Source organism: Cladophialophora psammophila (genome assembly GCF_000585535.1).
Source record: "Cladophialophora psammophila CBS 110553 chromosome Unknown aczJe-supercont1.2, whole genome shotgun sequence".
NCBI classification, from domain to species: Eukaryota; Fungi; Ascomycota; class Eurotiomycetes; order Chaetothyriales; family Herpotrichiellaceae; genus Cladophialophora; species Cladophialophora psammophila.
In genome coordinates, this window is record NW_006912923.1 from 991189 (window position 1) to 1008024 (window position 16836).

A 16836-nucleotide genomic window follows, 5' to 3' on the forward strand; every position below is an offset into this window, starting at 1 on the left:
CCGTCTGGGGGAACTCAACACTTCTGACTATACTGATTCTGTCGGTGAAATGGCGTGAGTCTCGCAGAAACTCCGAACATCTGATCTGCAGATTCGGAGCAAGTGCGAGGTTCCACACTCCCAAGGATAAATCGGCAACCCCTTCTCCACGAGGAGTTCGTGGAGATGGACCAGAGGAATTGTGGCGAATTTACATGTGGTGATTTTGTTGAGGACAGAGTCCAGTACATGGGCTTATTGATTGATTAAATACGTGAAAAGTGTGAAAGAGTCGGAGATCTTGATTGGTATTAATCCGGAATTTGTTCATATGGGCACAGTATATCCGAGAATGAGTGAATACATTGCTTCGGATATCGAAGGACTCGACGCTTCATGTAATGGAAAAGCCAAATGGGTCTATAGACGATGTGAGCATCCAGTCATCTTCAATCCCAAAAGCATCTGAGACGCTCTCACTGATTGAACCGTAGGAATTGTCGTCTATAATCGTGGTGATGTGGAAAGTATCGTCTCCATCAAGACGTGGTTGGGGCAAGAGTTTGGTCTTTAGCCTGGAGATCATCTTGCTCAATCCAGTTGCAATGTGGCGACATAAATGTCTTCGACTGGCTTGGACACTTGACATCAAATCCACAACGGCTTGAACAAGGTCCAAAACTTGACGTCTCTCGATGTTGAGCGAGGCGGAGTTCCAACTCCACACAACCTTGAGTAGAAAGACGGCTGCGAACGCTATCATGGTGTGCTTGAACAGGGTTACATGGGCCACGGCATTGCGGATATCAGGCTCATGAAGAACCAAGTTCATGGTCGACATAGCAGAAGCAATAGCTGAATTGGCCGCCTCTCTGCGATCTAGAGAGAACTGATGGTTTGGTGATATGGCCCGCAAAGCAAGAGAATTGAGTTGTAACTTGGCGAAATGGTAATGCAGTACAATGCCTTTTGATGGATAACTACCAACATATGGGTTCGGCGCTGACCCGTCAGTTTTCTCTCTAGTCATTTCAGCCCTGCAGAAATATCTCACCTATTCTAGGTTGCCATTTCATCCGCCACCCTTCCACTTCTAGGCAGAATGCTCTTAAAGTAGTGAAATCCTCCTCGTCCAGTGGTTGTTGGCTGTCAGACCCAAAGGTGTGATATGTGTTGGTCAGAGTAATGAACAGGGCCACCTGAGCCATCAGTCTCATATCTGCTGGCCCGGCTATTGGAGCATTCAGAAAGGCTTCATAGCCTTTGATTGCCGCATTGTCGTGTATGACGGGAGGACGACCATATGCAATGCTGTAGTGATGGTCACAAACGTAGAGGAGATACCATAATTGCGCTCGCTCATACTGATCAGGCTCACCTCGTTGCATCTTATGGAAAGCTTGGTGGAGATTGAGCTCGGTTGCGATGCGAACAGCCACACCGGATAGTTTCCAGCTGAGATCCGAGAGCCAAAAGGCACCGATGCAAAGAGCGCGAATATCGTCAAGGTTGTGGTCGCGACAAATGATGGACCCAGACACCAACGACACAAACTCGGCGTAGCAAAACTCAAAGATCTCATCCCCCTGAGGAATGTGCAGGGCTGCCACGGCGAGGATGGCTGCACAAAGGAGCGAGGAAGATCTCCGAGCAGACTCAAGGTCCCGATGAATAAGAGCGATTCCTCCCCACAAGATATGATTCATGGTCCTGTCAAAAAATGAAAACAGTTCCCTGGCCACATGGTGAGGGAGGGCGCCGCGAGATATCAGATCATCCTCCGGGGTCCTTGTACTCCTCTGCTGCGGCACGTCACTTCGAATGTTTCTCAGCTTGGTAACCTCGAACAAACTGCGCATTGGTGCAGAGACAAGCTCTTGTTCTGCTGCTGGCTCCTGTGAGGCCTCCCGAGTTCTACTCTCTCGATTGTCTTTGGCAGCACCAGCGGCAAAGCCCAGCCTGAGACGATCGCGGTTGCTCATCTCCAGAGGGCTGGCAGGGAATGAAGACAATGGCGGCATGCCATTTCGTTGGAGTAGTTCCGTCACCGCAGCTTGAAGTTGGATGATGTTGGTGTCGGCCCCCCTCTTCCAGCTTCAGGGTTTGATGAATTAGGGCTAATCGTCACACGGCCAGCGATGATGGATCTCACATACTCTTGGTCGTCTTCGATTATTCTCTCGAGCTTATTACTGCTGACGCAACGGTAGCTATACTTTCTGCATCGTACGCAGCTTGATTGTCCAGGAGACTGGTCACACCGGACCTTGTGCTTCTTACATTCTGTACCTTGGTGACTATAAGCATTGTTACCCATCCTTTAGTTTTGAAGAAGCTGGAGAGCACTTACAAGCACGGCTCTTGTAAGGAATCATCCTAACATACCAGAAGACTTCAATCAGAAGCTCACGGCCAAAATGTTCTCTTGCAGTGGCGTTGTCCTCATTTCCCAAATTGCTGGAGTTTGGACTGGCAGTGAGGTAGTCTGGCGCAATGCTGTCTAGTTCCGGAAGGTCGCCGTGATCGACAAGAGAAAGCAGTGAAGATCCCTACCTAGAGCATCTAAGCAGTATCTTGGGATTCAGGCGAAAACGGATACCGGCTTCTTCACTGGACCTGTGCGTTGCGACAAATCGGCTTCCGCCCGGGCAGAGCTACCAGTGGGAGGTGCTCCAGAGCCATTATCGAGTCCCTTGGAGCCGGCGTATGTATACGGACTTTAGGCTAAAAAGGTCAATCACAAACCCTTTCAAATTAGACGATTTGGGTGCTTGCAGCAAACCTGCGCGACGCAGGTCCCGTGAATTGACTGTCCATTCATGTCTCTCCGCATGATCCGTGCGATGTTTGCCGAGGTCATTGTCGTTTGAAGCGAGTATGCAGGATCGGGGGAAGTGCGAAATCACGGCTCGGGGTGGCTGTTGTTGTTGCAGCGGGAGAGGAAATGTGGTCAACGGAGGAAACCACAGCAGCTGTGGTCAAATCAATACTGTTCTGGTGGAAACTTTAAGTAGCCAAAAGTGCGAGTTCGAGGCAATTTTCCGGTGGGAGGAGCCCGAGCGACCTGCTGTACGCGGTACATATGTAATAGCTGTGAACTGGAGGCTGGAGCTTAGTATCTGTCCCCTTCAAGCTGCCAGTAAAGCATCAAGATGCCACTCAATGTGCCGATTACCATTCATGGGGACAAGAAGCTGGGACGATTTAAACCGATATACAGATTCTTCGGGTGTGACGAGCCCAATTATGTCTACATGAAAGACGGCGAAAAGTTGATCCGGAAATTGGGAAAACTTGGAAATGACCAAGTCTATTTCCGGGTACACAACCAGTTCACCACTGGCAAGGGGGTCCATGCCTTGAAATGGGGAAGCACGAACGTTTACACCGAAGATGAACATGGAAACCCCATCTACGACTGGACTATCATCGACAAGATCTACGATACCTGGCTGTCTCGAAATATCAAGCCTTACGTCCAGTTTGGTTTCATGCCTGAGGCTATGTCCACCAATCCCCAGCCGTATCAGCACTCATGGACACCGACGGCTTCGTACAAAGAAGTCTTCACTGGCTGGACATATCCTCCCAAAGATTACGAGAAATGGGGAGAGCTTGTGTATCAGTGGACGAAGCATGTGGTTGACAAGTATGGCAAAGCCGAAGCAGAGAGTTGGTACTGGGAGACCTGGAACGAGCCCAATATCGGCTACTGGCAAGGAACCCATGAAGAGTTCTGCAAGCTCTACGACTACACGGTCGAAAATGTGAGGAAGGCATTGCCCACGGCAATCGTGGGTGGTCCTGAGACAGCCGATGGCGGACCGGACTATCTTCGCAAATTCTTTGAGCACTGCCTGCGAGGCCAGAACTATGTCACTGGGAAGACAGGCTCTCCCCTCGATTTCACTTCGTTTCATGCGAAAGGGAAGCCCGAGTTCATTGAACAGTCTCAGCATGTTCGCATGAATGTCGGTCGCCAGCTCCGTATTATCGACGAGTCTTTCGGCGTCATTGCAGAGTTTCCAGAACTCAAAGACAAGCCTATCGTTATTGGCGAATCCGACCCTGAAGGTGCCGCAGCCGCTCAGGGTCCGCAGCTCGGATACAGAAATGGGACCATGTATTCATCATACACCGCAGCTAGTTTTATTCGAAAACAAGACCTTGCAGCCAAGAAAGGCGTGAATCTCGAGGGGGCTCTGACCTGGGCTTTCGAGTTTGAGAATCAACCATATTTTGCTGGATTTCGAGTTCTCGCAACCAACGATATCGATCTGCCTGTTCTCAATGTGTTCAGGATGTTTGCAAAGATGGGCGGGTCACGTCTTGAGACAAAAAGCGATGCACAAATCTCGTTGGAAAGCATTCTCGAAAACAGTGTGCGAGAAAGATCCGATATCGGGGCTGCAGCAACCTTGGATGAGGGCAAGCTCAGCGTCTTCGTCTGGCACTATCATGATGACGATCTACCAGGTGAGGCGGCAAAAGTTGACATCTCTCTGCAGGGGCTGGAATGGAATCCAACCCACGGCGGCAAAATGAGACACTATCGAATTGACGAGCACCACAGTAATGCATACACAAAGTGGAAATCGTTGGGTTCTCCACAACAACCGTCTGAGGAAGAATACAAGCAACTGTCCGAGGCTGCCAAATTGGCGACACTGGAGGAAGAAGAAACTGAAATTGGCACGAGAGGCTCCGGTACAACATTGTCATTCTCACTGCCTCGGCAAGGAGTGTCTTTGATTATACTAGAAGGAGTGTCCGGGGGATGAAACTATATTCATAACCACCACGAATAAAATTTAGGTAGTGAAACAAACTGTTAGCTAATTCTCACCTATTCTATCTGGCAAAAGCCTCCCTTCGATTTAGCTTCAATCCCAACACTTGTTCCAGCAACCCTGACAGCCGTAACCCAGTAGGCCATCACCGTCGCAACAGCCTCACCGGCTTTGCACATTGTAGGTCTTGAATTGCGACGATTCCGGCGCTAAGTACCATCGCAGGTCCCACAAACAGGACAACCTTCTCGTACTTACCGGCTCTGTAATCTACAACGACTACACTTTGTTCCAACAGCGCACCCCCAATCGGTCCTGCAAGCACATTCCCGACACCCCTCCCGAAGTTCAACAGGCCGAAAGCTGTAAAGGCGGCGGTAGGTTCACTACTAACTTTCGTGCCTATTATACCTACAAAGCAAAGCAGTATATCCGGCTCCAAAGGAGCCGTAAATGACAGCGAGCACTGCGAGAAGTGGAAGGCTATGCGTTAGGCCCCAAAACGAATACGCCGCAATGCCAGCGACCATCGTTGAGCTAGTAGTGAGGATGTTGAGTGGCGGTTTTCGATCGAAAAGGTAACCAAAAGTTGTCTGGCCCCTGACCTGGGATACGCTCATGATAGCTAATAAGAGAGCACCTTGCGTGGATCTCATTCCATTCGCTGTTGCGTACGAGGGCAAATATAGTGACGGGAACAAGTATCCCAAGCCCAGTGCAAGGTTGCTGGCACTGTAGACCCAGAACAGATTCGTCCTAAGGAATGACCAATCGGTCCTGCCAGGAGCGATTGGTCACTCTCTGGTAGGCGGCCCTTGAAACCTAGTAGCAACGGCCCAGTCAAAACGAATAACCCGTTCGCTATACTTCGAAGTGTCGTCTGGAAGCCATATCGCACGAGGAGTTTTTCGATCGCGAATGGGAATACCGCACCGGAGACGCCAGAAGCAGCACATACAAGACCGTAAGCCATACCCCGTCGAGCGATCCAGAACTCGTTGATCGGGAACCGTAGGCCATACATGACTCCCAGTGTGAGCACGAGTGTTTTGTTTGTTGTGGCGAAAGAGCCTGCGATAAGACAAAGGAGGAGGATGGACCCTGCGCTTGCAACCAGTGCTACTATTTGTTACAAGCTTGAGCCTGCCGCGACATACAGTCAATCCACACGATCCTGCATCGCCACCTCGCGAACCGCTTACTGAAAGGGATGATAATCGGGGCGGCCATGTAGGTCAGGCCAGATGCCACGATGCCGATGACAGAGACGTAAGGGTCATCTTTGAATTGAGGAAGTTGAGTGTAGTAGTTTTGGAAGACCCCAAACGAGAGCGGGAGTCCCCAGAGTAGAGCTTCAAAGACAAAGGCAGATAGAAGCAGTCGCCAAGCTGCCATTGCGGATCGAAGTTGGCTCGTTTGAAAAGTGGTTGTTCTCGTGGGAGTGGCCGTCATTTCATTACTCCCATCAGCCACAACGCAGCCGAGGTATCTGCCGCGCACATCTAAGAGAAGGACCAATTGGTCCACAATATCTCGGACAGTTGCAGATACACGTACGCGGGGTCACTATTTTAGTTAAGCGAGTCAATAACTTGCATGTTACATACCCAGTACAGGGTAGTTCTCCTACCAATCAAATAGCTGCTGTGTTCTGTTAAAAGGGTTAGACAGCCGACATACTAGCCGGTTTAGATCTAGGCCAGTGGGTCTTGGCACTGCGGTAGCCTCCTCACCTGTCACTGAGTATTTAAACCTCGTGCTACTCAGATAGATTTTCAATCAACCAACCTTTTCATCTTACAGAAACCATAGTAAGTCCCTGACCTGCTGCTATAGGCCCCTCCTTGCATCTTCTCTTCGTGCCCACACAAATCCCTTGCTTACCTGCGTCATTTACGAGCCAAAGTCTCCATCTATTAAGAGGCATAATCAGCGATCTCGTGCCACAAAGGGAAGCTGCCGCCGGTCGTGAAGTGTCGAAAGTTTGGGCATTAACTACTATCATGCCACTTCCTGTGGTTGAATGAAGATCTGGAAGATCAAAAAGCGATTGCCACAACGCATAAGTTGAGAGCATAAAGTCGTCGAGGATATCGAATGAGGCAATCAGGGAACGACAGATTGGGATGTCCACCAGGCGGAATGCCGAGAATCGTTCCCCCGGCACTGACAACAGGGCTCGACCTGCCAGTCATCAGTGACTGTGGCTAAGAGGGCGCGAGTTCGTTGAGCTGACAACCCAGGTATGGCCTGGCACCGGTCGGGAGACTGCATGGAAGTAGACCTGGATCTGGTTTGCTCAAGCATTTCACGCTCTGCCGCATGAAATGGTCTCTCCAGTGTCGATATCACCACCAGAGAGCCCCCTTCAGGCTCAACCGCTTTGAGGACGGTGCTGGCTCTGTAGCAGAAAGTGTCCTGTTTGTCAGCTAAGTATAACTGGGATGCATACGTGGCCGTCACATGAAAGATCTCGCTTTCAAGAGACTTGGTTAGCTCCACACCAGTGCATGAACTCGCTCGGGCAAGTACTTTGCAGACGACAAAGAGGATTTCCAGCATTCCTGAGGTAATATCTTCACTCACTCCGAATAAACCCGAACTCAGCTCTTGAGGTTGTTGTCGCCCGTAGTGAACCAAGTCCGTTAAGTTGCAATACTCAGCGGGAGACCATGCTTGCGGTGGGTAATTGCTCATGAGAAATTTGAGTAGCTATACCAGCTAGAATTTCCAACCAGCGGTGCACACATCGTTATCTGGAAACAGCCTTTCCTCCCCTCTCTGGGCTCGCCAGTAGTTTGTTGCGGTAAAGAGTTCCCAGCAGTCCTGGATGACCCAACCCCAATTTCTAAGGAAATCTTCTCCTACTTCCCAGTTGCGTGGATCCCATGGGTCTCCCCAAACGATCAGACCTGGCCGTTCACCGGGGCGTCCGCAAATTTCTACCATGTCGTGGCACAACGCATCCTCATCAAAGGATGGATCAGCTCGCAAAATGTTATCCCTCATTCTTGGTATTGGAAAGAGATCAATCCATGGATGGTGCTCGACGAGGTTTTGAAGTGTTGTCGGCTTGAGATATCTAGGGCAAGTCGACATTGCTGGCGACTCATCAACAAGACGGTCAAATCCGATTTGGGAGAAGGGAGAGACGGCATCTCCTTCAAGCCACCCCAAAGTGAATCCGAGTGCGCGTGTATTGTCCAAGAGGGCCCGAAACACGTTGAATTTGACCAGCGTGAGGAGAAGATCGGTTCGCGGTGAACCAAGGAGGGAATGTTGATGTACGGCTTCCTCGAAGCGGGCTAACATTTCCCTTACCGCAGAAGCACCGATATTACAAATTGAAAATGCCTCCGTGGAAACTGGGTTGGACGAGCTGGATTTTTTGGGTCTTCCGTCCCGATATTTTGGCTCTTGGTATGGCACACCATGCTTCCGGACGCTGATCAGGTCTGGAGCGTTGGCCTGCCGAACCTGGCGTCGTCCTATGGAGCAGAACACCAGCTTTAGCATTACTAATCAAAGACTGTGTGGGAGCAGCCGCCAAACTTACTCCATGCTCTCTGGTGCAAGCGATTTTGCAATTTCCTACGCAGTGCGGGATCAGTGATGCCAGTCCAATCTTCTTCCAGATGCCGTACTTCGACTTGCTGATTGGGAGGCAGTATGGTGGGGAATGAGATCAGGTCAACGGTCTGATGCATATTTGCTGTCGCCATATTGGTTTTTTTTGGCCAGATGACAGTCCTACAAGACTAGATGTTGGCTGAAGCTGTGTTCGATGTGGTTCGACGTGGATGAAGGTTGGTTAGCGGAAATGGTCATCTGATGACGTAAAATTCATTGTACCTGTAAGGTCTTGGGTGGAGAGAAAGCCAATTCAGAAACCTTTCTCATCCGTTCGGCTGCTTCATCCAATGGTAGCCCGGATATGAAGCAAGGGAGGCTGCAAAGCTGCAGGTTGCTTATGACTTGCAGCCCTTGGCGGTGAAATAGCGTCGTTCATACCGAAAAATTGAGGCTTCAACAAGCATCGTGGAGGCGGTTTTGGCTCTGGCAGGTTGTGCATGATTCGAGCGGCGGCTATGGAATCTTTCAAGCTAATGCAGACTGCTTATGACCTTACCGTCATGGGCCGGGAGGTGGTGGCGGGTTGCATCAAAGCCACCAGTCAAAATTTCACCGAGAACCACTTGGCATAGTTGTGGTGGTTGTTTTCAGCATGTGTTCAATGACTCCGTGAAGAGCCTTGAAATCCGAGTGATTCTTACCAGCTGCTCTAGCCTGCTCAACAGAGCCTCCAGCAATGCCAATATGTTGTTGGTCCCTGCCCAGATGTTGGGTCAAGTGCCAAAGTATATAGCATGCTTTGCCCTTTAGTCCCAATATCACTGAGTATAGTTCACTCAATCTCCTTCTGCACGAGCATAGGTTTACCCATATTTTTGGATATATTGACCTAAGAACTAATACGCCCTGCTACGAACACCCTGATGGCGTTCTTTGCACCTCCCCCAAAGCCACTGACTCCGCTGGCATATCATCGTATCCTATCACCCACAGCATCAGTCAAAGTCTCTCCTTTGTGTTTAGGCGGCATCAGCATTGGCAGCTCCTGGAGGGAAATCTTTGGGAAAAATGAAGACCCCTTTGCTCTTCTGGACGCTTTTTTTTCTCTGGGAGGTAATTTCATTGACACATCCAACACATATAACTCGGAGGATTCCGAGAGACTGATTGGGGAATGGATGGAGCTCCGAAATAACAGAGATCAAATGGTAATTGCCACAAAGTACTCTGCCGGTTATCGAGCCTACAAGCGGAAAGAGGAGCCAATGCAAAGCAATTTCACCGGGAATTCTGCAAAAAGTATGCACATATCCACAAGAGACAGCTTACGGAAGCTGAGGACGGACTATATTGACATACTTTATGTGCACTGGTGCGAGAACGTTCCATTGCCATAGCCGATACTAACTATTTCTAGGTGGGATTTTGCAACTTCCGTGGAGGAAGTTATGACCCATCTTCACGCTCTTGTTATGGCCCGACAAGTCCTTTACCTAGGGGTATCAGACACCCCTGCCTGGGTCGTGGTTAAAGCCAACGCGTGTAAGTGTTCTGTCCCATCGTCTTGCCGCGCCAGTGACCTGAAACTAGCTCCATAGACGCTCGCAGCCATGGTCTTACTCCATTCTCTGTTTACCAAGGGCGATGGAATGCTGCGTTTAGGGACATGGAGGCAGAAATCATTCCCATGTGCGAGGACCAAGGCATGGCGATTGTGCCTTGGGCAGCCTTGGGTGGCGGCCAATTAATGTCAGCAGAACAAAGAAAGCAAAAGGAGCAGGATCCAGATGCTCGACAAGGTTACACCTTCAGAGAAGCTGACATCAAGGTCTCCGAGGTGCTAGAGAAACTTGCGGAGGATAAGTCTACGACGCCGCAGGCAGTGGCAAGTCACCGGCTGCCCTCAAATTCCAACACCGGAAGAAAGCTAATCTCTGAACCAGGCTCTTGCGTATTTGTTCCAGCAATCCGCCTATGTCTTTCCTATCGTTGGTGTCCAGACCGTTGAGCATGTCGAAGCTATGCCGGAAGCATTGCGCGTCAAGCTCTCCAAAGACGACATCAAGATGATCCAGAATGCATACGTCTTTGATCCTCTCTTTCCGATGAACTTTCTCTTCAATTACAGGGGCGATCAGCCATACAATCTTGCTCTTACTGCTGCAAATAATCACCAGTACCAAATGGCTGCCTGGATCAATGCTCCCCCAAAACAGCCGGTATGTAAAGCAGCAAGCTAAATTTCACAGCTTCTCGAACTAAGATGGTACTCTACTAACACACGAACAGCCGTACCAACCCTAAGTATCAACAAATGAAGCTAAGAATGTGCATTGCCTCCCTGTTTCAATGTCGGTGGATTTCTTTTCGGCTAGGGGAAAAAGGAGGGGGAGTTGGACTGCCCTGGCTAAAGTCAACCAAACACCTGAACGACGAGGCCGGTGGAGAGCCTCAATCTTCCTCCTGACGTTCAGAGGGATAACAACCGCGAGACACGCGTGTTTCTCTCAACAAGATTGCTCTTTTCTCTAGGTCTTCTTAATTGGGTGGACTGGCGGCGAAAGTTATGCTGTTGCTGGATGTGTCAGTTGATTCGAGTCAGGGATATCTCATGCACTCCCCCACCGACTCCCCAACGCTTGGTAGCTTAGGTATTGTGGGCCTCGCACAAGCGGAAGCCAGTCGATTCCTGTCCAATCCAAGGATGCGGGGTCCAGATGGGACAATGCATGTCAGCCTTTCTGTGTCAAAGTCTGCCCCTAAGTCTGCAAACAACAAGCGCTATGGCTGCTGCCACCCCTCTTAGCCGAGGTCTTGAAGTGAGCCAGCCACGCGAGAGGTTGGGTTCAGGTACAGGATCAGGGCTTGTAGGCTGGTCTGCGGTGAATAAACAATCGCTGGATGTTGCTTAGACTTCCGTCTGTCTGGAAGTTCTTAGAGTGCACAAAATCTTGCGCGTTTGGCCGTGCAGGCAGGTAGGCTTCGAACACCTAGAGCTCCAATAAACAAACGCTGTTCTCGAGGCCTACGCTGCCCGTGTAGTAGTTTGGATTGTTGAGCACACAACCACACGTTGGTCTTTTCGATATGCCGTACGAAGGATCGAAGCTGAGTCCGGGTAAGAACCATATACTGCAGTGTGCTTTCCGGGGCTTTGTGCTGATCGTTCTCAGCAATACCCGACAACGTAACTATATGGACATGGTTATTCGAAACCACACACACATCCCCTGGGGTCAAGCCATCAGGAGGCTTTCGCGACGCGTCGACCGACCAATTCCTCTCCTTCGATGATATTCGACGCCTGGCAGTTCGACTGTCTAACATATTGTACCACAAATACGGCCTGCGCGCAGGAGATGGCATTTGCGTATTCGCGTCGAACACGATATGGTACCCTGTCACGATGTTTGCGGCGGTTCGGCTGGGGGTGGTCTTCACGGGTTCTTCACCGGAATATGGTCCGGACGAGGCCGGCTATATCATGAAGGCGTCGAGAGCCAAGCTGGTATTCGCGGATCAAGGCTCACTCAAAGCGGTCGCCCAAGGTTTTGACAGGGAACGAATTGTCCTTCTCGAACCTGCCCGGTCACAGTTACAGGATTTTGGCACTTTACCTTCGGTCAAGGGACTACTCGAAGAGGGAGACGTGGGTGGAGCTGTGGCGCCTTTCACAATTCCTCGCGGAAGCAAAAACGACCAAATCTGCGCGTACTTGAGTTTCACCTCTGGCACGACGAGTCGGCCCAAGGGCGTAAGCGTGCTGGCCCCTGGTCCGTGCAATGACTAATGTGGTGCAGGTCATGATATCCCACAAAAATGTGATTGCCCAGATCCTGCAAATGAAGTCGCTTGGTCGGCAGGATCTTCCAAGAGTTTTGCTGGGAGTTCTGCCACTGTTTCACAGTAAGTTAAACGTCCAGGAGTATTGGTGCAACATGCGACTAAGAGCACGCTAGTCACCGGACTCGTCCAGATCTTGCAGCTGCCGATTGTGCTCGATCAAGAAGTCGTCTTGATGCCAAAGTTTGACATGAAAGGCATGATGGACACGATTGCCAAATACAAATGCGATGAATTGTGGCTTGTTCCACGTAAGGCCCCTTTGCAGCTCGGAATTTGGAGCACTTGAGCTGAGCTTACTCTTCGGTCAACAGCCCTTCTAATCAGGCTGGTCAACGATCCCATCGCAGCTGGACATGACTTGCCCTTGGTCAAGCAGTTCAACACTGGGGCCGCGCCCCTGGCCCAGGAGATCGTAGACAAACTTGCGAAGCGATTCCCGCACATTGCGATACGACAGGCATGGGGAATGACCGAAAGCACGAGCGCTCTTACTCTAACACCACCCGTACTGCAAACTTATGAGAATGCTCACACCGTAGGCGCCGTCGTCCCGGAAACGGTGCTGAAAATTGTCGACCCAGACACCGGAAAGGAGGTCAAAGAGGGCGACAGCGGAGAGGTGAGTAGATGTGACAATGAGACGATGGTATTCTGAATCTTATACTGATGGCTCCTTAGATCTGGGCAAAAGGCCCTCAGGTAACCATGGGTTACCTTGACAACCCAAGCGCCACGTCGGAGACATTTGACCAAGAAGGATTTCTCCACACGGGTGATATAGGCTCCATGCTTCCGAATGGTCTGCTTCTAGTTCAAGACAGGCTAAAAGAAATGATCAAGGTATGTTCAGGGCCCGATGAACTCAGTCAGGGTAGCTGACACCGCGAAGGTTAAAGGAGTAGGAGTGGCTCCAGCAGAACTGGAGGATCTCTTACTTGGCCATCCGCTCGTCGTGGACGTTGCTGTCATTGGTATTCCCGATCCGTACTCGGGGGAATTGCCCAAGGCATTCGTCGTGCTCAGCGAAAAGGCGAAGCCTGAGCCTCAGACCGCACGAGAATTGCAAGAATTTGTGCGCCAAAAGAAAAGCCGGAGCAAGTGGCTGGGGGGTGGTGTAGAGTTCGTCGACCAGGTTCCCAAGAGTGCTTCCGGCAAGATTCTACGGCGAATGTTGAGAGATCAGGAAAGAGCGCGTGCGAAGTCATCTACTGTCAGAAGTCGGTTGTAAACCTCCTATTCCGCCGAAAGGGTCGGGTCAATAAAGCGAGAGGTTTCGAGGGTAGACTTGGCAAAGACTTCGGGGGTAATTAGACTGCTGTCAGCATCGCACATTTACACCGCGAAACCTCTTGGAGGAGCGGGTTGTTGAGATAGAGTCCCTTGATAGAGTTGGACCTGCTTGGGAAAGCACAGCTGCGCATATGTTATTCTCCTGACGACCTTACCACTTCCATAAACAGGAAAACCCGCCAAGAAGGGGTATATAAGCTTATCGGCTCTTCGAAGAGGTCTTCAAAATTCATGTTAGAAGGTCCGAGGCAAGGGGATCTCAACGCTCATGAGGAGGGCAGTAACGTCATTGAAAGGATTACATACCACATGTGCTTAAGAGATGTAGCAGGTAACCTCTTTGCAGAATATATCAGTCTTTTTTCCTCTATCCTAAGGTGCAACTTTACCCCTTACACGCCTGAATAAGTCCCCGTCGAGTAGGTCACGAATGTCCATTGTCAGCTGCTGCGAGCACTGGAATGGTGAGGATAAACCAACAGGCATAAAGAGAGACGCGTTGGCGAAAGAGAGGTAAATCTAGAGCGTCACCTGTGGGGCACCATCTCTGTATACATTTCTTACTTCAATTTTATTTTTTTTATTTTGAAATGGACTCCGTATGATTGTTCTTAATAGCTTAGCGGAAGAGACTCAATGCAGGCAGAGTCCAGGGCTTCTAGGGGAGAGTTTCCACTTCCCAGCCATTGCGACTGAGTTGTGAGATATAGACTGTGCAATAGCAAAGCAAGTTGGGGTTTTGATACGCCTTGACGAAACCCAAAATCTAAGCGAAGAGGAGGAGACGAGGCACCATCGACACCGCCTACCTATCTCGTTTATCCACCACACTTTGGTCCGTTGGTCGCCGCAGTATGGGCTGGTGGGCGAATGCTCCCGCCTATTTCAGACCCCATTTCAGACTAATGGGACCCCTGCAGACGTTCCTTTACCCGCCCCTTTTGACTCACCAGCGCCCTACTAGTGCCGGGTGGCCACGAAACCGGCCCATCTGGCTGGCGGCTACTGTGACAAGCCGAAGTTGTCGTGACGCTTGGGACGCACGAACCCACACGAAGAGTCTGCCTCACCGAGAGCCACCATCTCAGACTTGACCTGATGTCTTGCTCGACACCTAGGCGAGTGTGGCCTGTGTTGAATCCGCACCGCCTAGTCAGATAACACATCACGTCGACGGGTAGTAGTTATGGACTATGACCCAGGTACGGGAGTGTTTTCTGATAGACCAGAGCTCCAAGGAGAAATTGATGAGAATATTTTGGCGTGTGTGGAACCCTAATCATGACAGCTGTCATATTTTCCGATGCTCCAAACTAGCGGCGTTGCGGCAGGCTTACCCGAAGATTCTAGCAACATACGAGCTCAAGGCTCTGGAGCGAGCTACCGGACAAGTTTCGAGAGACCCTGATCGAAGATGCGAGATCGCTAGTGGATGCGTATAGCGAGGCCTATGAAGGTTGGGTTGAGGCTTCGAAAGAGAACTTGAGTCATGGAGGACCGTAGTATAAAGGCATGTCCATGTGGCGAATATGTTGGGCAGTCCTTTTAGCTATACTGATACCGAGGACTATCTCCACAGTTCCCGAACGTCATGGATTTTCCTCTGCCTCGACCTTCGAGACTGGTGCAGCTCTTGCTTCTCTTCTCTGCCTGCGCTTGCGAATTTGCTTGCCAAACGCGTACCACATCTCTCGTCCTGCAAGGATGCAGAAGCCACCCAGAAGGAAGGCCGCCACCGCCAGCACACTGGCCAATGTTGCGACAGTAAACCATGCGCCCAAGTCACCGAGTATGTCCCAGCTTGGTCGAGCTTGTAGCCCCACCTGCATACTGCCCAGTACCAAACTCCACATGCCAAAGATGAAAAGCAAAGGTGCGAAGTACTTAGCGAAGTGTTCTGCGTACGGCCACGTCGCCTTGCGGAAGTACAAGCGTCTCAACAGCGGTTTGGCCCAGAAATTGAGCCTTGTGAGTCTGAGTTCCCCGTAGTGATATCTGCCGGAGACTTGCCAGTCCTCGATGCTTCTAAAATCTCTTATGAACGCCGCCCAGGTTTCGAGGTCGAGGCATTGCGGGACGAGACACTCTCGTTGTGCGATTCGCAAATCTGACTCGTGCTGGATGAGGTGCGTATATGTGCGCACGTATCCCAGGGCGGCCTGCAAGATCTGCTTTGTGTGACATCGGCCGTTCTCCGACTCTGCTTTGCTTGAGAGCATGAGGTATGACCAGAAGGCATGAGAGAGAAGGTAAGTCGGTAGCGGCTTGACGAAGACCCTGTCGCTGATCCAGACGAGATGGAGCTCGGGGTCCTCGGCGACGACGATGTTTCGCCCTCGAACGATTTGCGCGTGCAGGGCGGAGACATGCGTGCTCATCGGTGTCGCCAGCAGCCATAGCCAAGGAGACATACGATTTAGTGACGGCGTTAGGAGATCTTTCTCCACGAACGGCAGGATCTCGTCCTCTTCCAGGGAAATCAGTGGGTGACTTGGAAGATAGTGCTTCTGCGTCTCGGCCACTAGTCGTCCATGATCGATTGACAGGCTGGCGCAGAGTTCATGCTCGCTTTGAAATGGAATAATGTAACTTTTCATGGCCGTTGGCGAGAGAGGTTCGCATCGGAGTGCGGGCAGGTTATCTGTGTTGTCAGTATTGTACTTCCAGCAGAGCTGTTAGCCCCAAAGATTTGAAAAGAGCCAGCTGATGGTGACATATTTGTATGGACTCTGAGGCTGTGTTGGCGAGTCTGAGACTCGGGAGGTCCGAGGAGAAATGGTCGAACCAGGAGTGGGGGCAAAGAGCAGAGAGACAGGCAGAGACACAGCTGCAACGTTTTGAGTTCGGCGCTTGAAGCCCATCCTCCTCGTAGGCTTAGGCTGGTGGGCGCTCTTGTGGCGGCTTGGGCGGCCCACAGGGCCAGGGGACCCTGGGCGGTTACGTATGAGAGGGCTGTGGTGGATGAAATGAAAGCTTGGGGCAGATCGAAGACCGAGCTCTACTACACGGCAATGGTGGGCTTGCGCTGAGCACCCCAGCACTTGCTCACTGAGCAACACGCCAGGAATGAGGAGCACCAAAGGGCTGGGTGCAGTATCCCAACCCTCACCGCTCGGAACTACGAAACCATGGCAACGAGTCAACTCCTGCAGAGCACGAGTATATTCTCGTATATCCTCGATTTGGGAAGATCTCCTTCGGGGTCTCAGAGTTCGACGATGGTTGCCGAAGACGTACCACAACTGGAAACAACTGTCGACGAGAAGAAGAATTCTCAGGATGCGCATCCAGAGTTGGCAATTACTGATCTCAGTGATCTGGAACCTGTAACCGGTTATTCTGCATTCAGCATATGGCA

General features: G+C 50.9%; 8 protein-coding genes across 8 annotated transcripts; 3 read left to right on the top strand and 5 right to left on the bottom strand.

Moving 5' to 3' along the window:
• Positions 1-373: 373 nt before the first annotated feature.
• On the bottom strand, positions 374-2000 carry A1O5_01682 (uncharacterized protein; the record flags this gene model as incomplete). Its single annotated transcript, XM_007742298.1, has 2 exons — positions 374-981; positions 1034-2000. 2 exons carry the CDS (start codon positions 1998-2000, stop codon positions 374-376), a joined length of 1575 nt encoding a protein of 524 aa, XP_007740488.1.
• A 1131-nt stretch (positions 2001-3131) lies between these two features.
• A1O5_01683 (uncharacterized protein) lies at positions 3132-4760 on the top strand (the record flags this gene model as incomplete). The annotated part of the gene is made up of 1 exon (XM_007742299.1): positions 3132-4760. The coding sequence occupies one exon, from the start codon at positions 3132-3134 to the stop codon at positions 4758-4760; it is 1629 nt and encodes a 542-aa protein (XP_007740489.1).
• A 154-nt stretch (positions 4761-4914) lies between these two features.
• Positions 4915-5389, bottom strand: A1O5_01684 (uncharacterized protein; the record flags this gene model as incomplete). Its single annotated transcript, XM_007742300.1, has 2 exons — positions 4915-5132; positions 5185-5389. The coding sequence occupies 2 exons, from the start codon at positions 5387-5389 to the stop codon at positions 4915-4917; spliced, it is 423 nt and encodes a 140-aa protein (XP_007740490.1).
• Positions 5390-5421: 32 nt separating this feature from the next.
• On the bottom strand, positions 5422-6164 carry A1O5_01685 (uncharacterized protein; the record flags this gene model as incomplete). Its single annotated transcript, XM_007742301.1, has 2 exons — positions 5422-5888; positions 5972-6164. 2 exons carry the CDS (start codon positions 6162-6164, stop codon positions 5422-5424), a joined length of 660 nt encoding a protein of 219 aa, XP_007740491.1.
• A 1326-nt stretch (positions 6165-7490) lies between these two features.
• On the bottom strand, positions 7491-8491 carry A1O5_01686 (uncharacterized protein; the record flags this gene model as incomplete). The annotated part of the gene is made up of 2 exons (XM_007742302.1): positions 7491-8257; positions 8326-8491. 2 exons carry the CDS (start codon positions 8489-8491, stop codon positions 7491-7493), a joined length of 933 nt encoding a protein of 310 aa, XP_007740492.1.
• A 774-nt stretch (positions 8492-9265) lies between these two features.
• A1O5_01687 (uncharacterized protein) lies at positions 9266-10646 on the top strand (the record flags this gene model as incomplete). Its single annotated transcript, XM_007742303.1, has 5 exons — positions 9266-9714; positions 9760-9884; positions 9941-10224; positions 10286-10561; positions 10632-10646. The coding sequence occupies 5 exons, from the start codon at positions 9266-9268 to the stop codon at positions 10644-10646; spliced, it is 1149 nt and encodes a 382-aa protein (XP_007740493.1).
• Positions 10647-11429: 783 nt separating this feature from the next.
• A1O5_01688 (uncharacterized protein) lies at positions 11430-13416 on the top strand (the record flags this gene model as incomplete). The annotated part of the gene is made up of 7 exons (XM_007742304.1): positions 11430-11460; positions 11516-12096; positions 12143-12248; positions 12302-12436; positions 12500-12807; positions 12867-13028; positions 13078-13416. The coding sequence occupies 7 exons, from the start codon at positions 11430-11432 to the stop codon at positions 13414-13416; spliced, it is 1662 nt and encodes a 553-aa protein (XP_007740494.1).
• Positions 13417-15067: 1651 nt separating this feature from the next.
• On the bottom strand, positions 15068-16075 carry A1O5_01689 (uncharacterized protein; the record flags this gene model as incomplete). The annotated part of the gene is made up of 1 exon (XM_007742305.1): positions 15068-16075. The coding sequence occupies one exon, from the start codon at positions 16073-16075 to the stop codon at positions 15068-15070; it is 1008 nt and encodes a 335-aa protein (XP_007740495.1).
• Between the last annotated feature and the right edge of the window lie 761 nt (positions 16076-16836).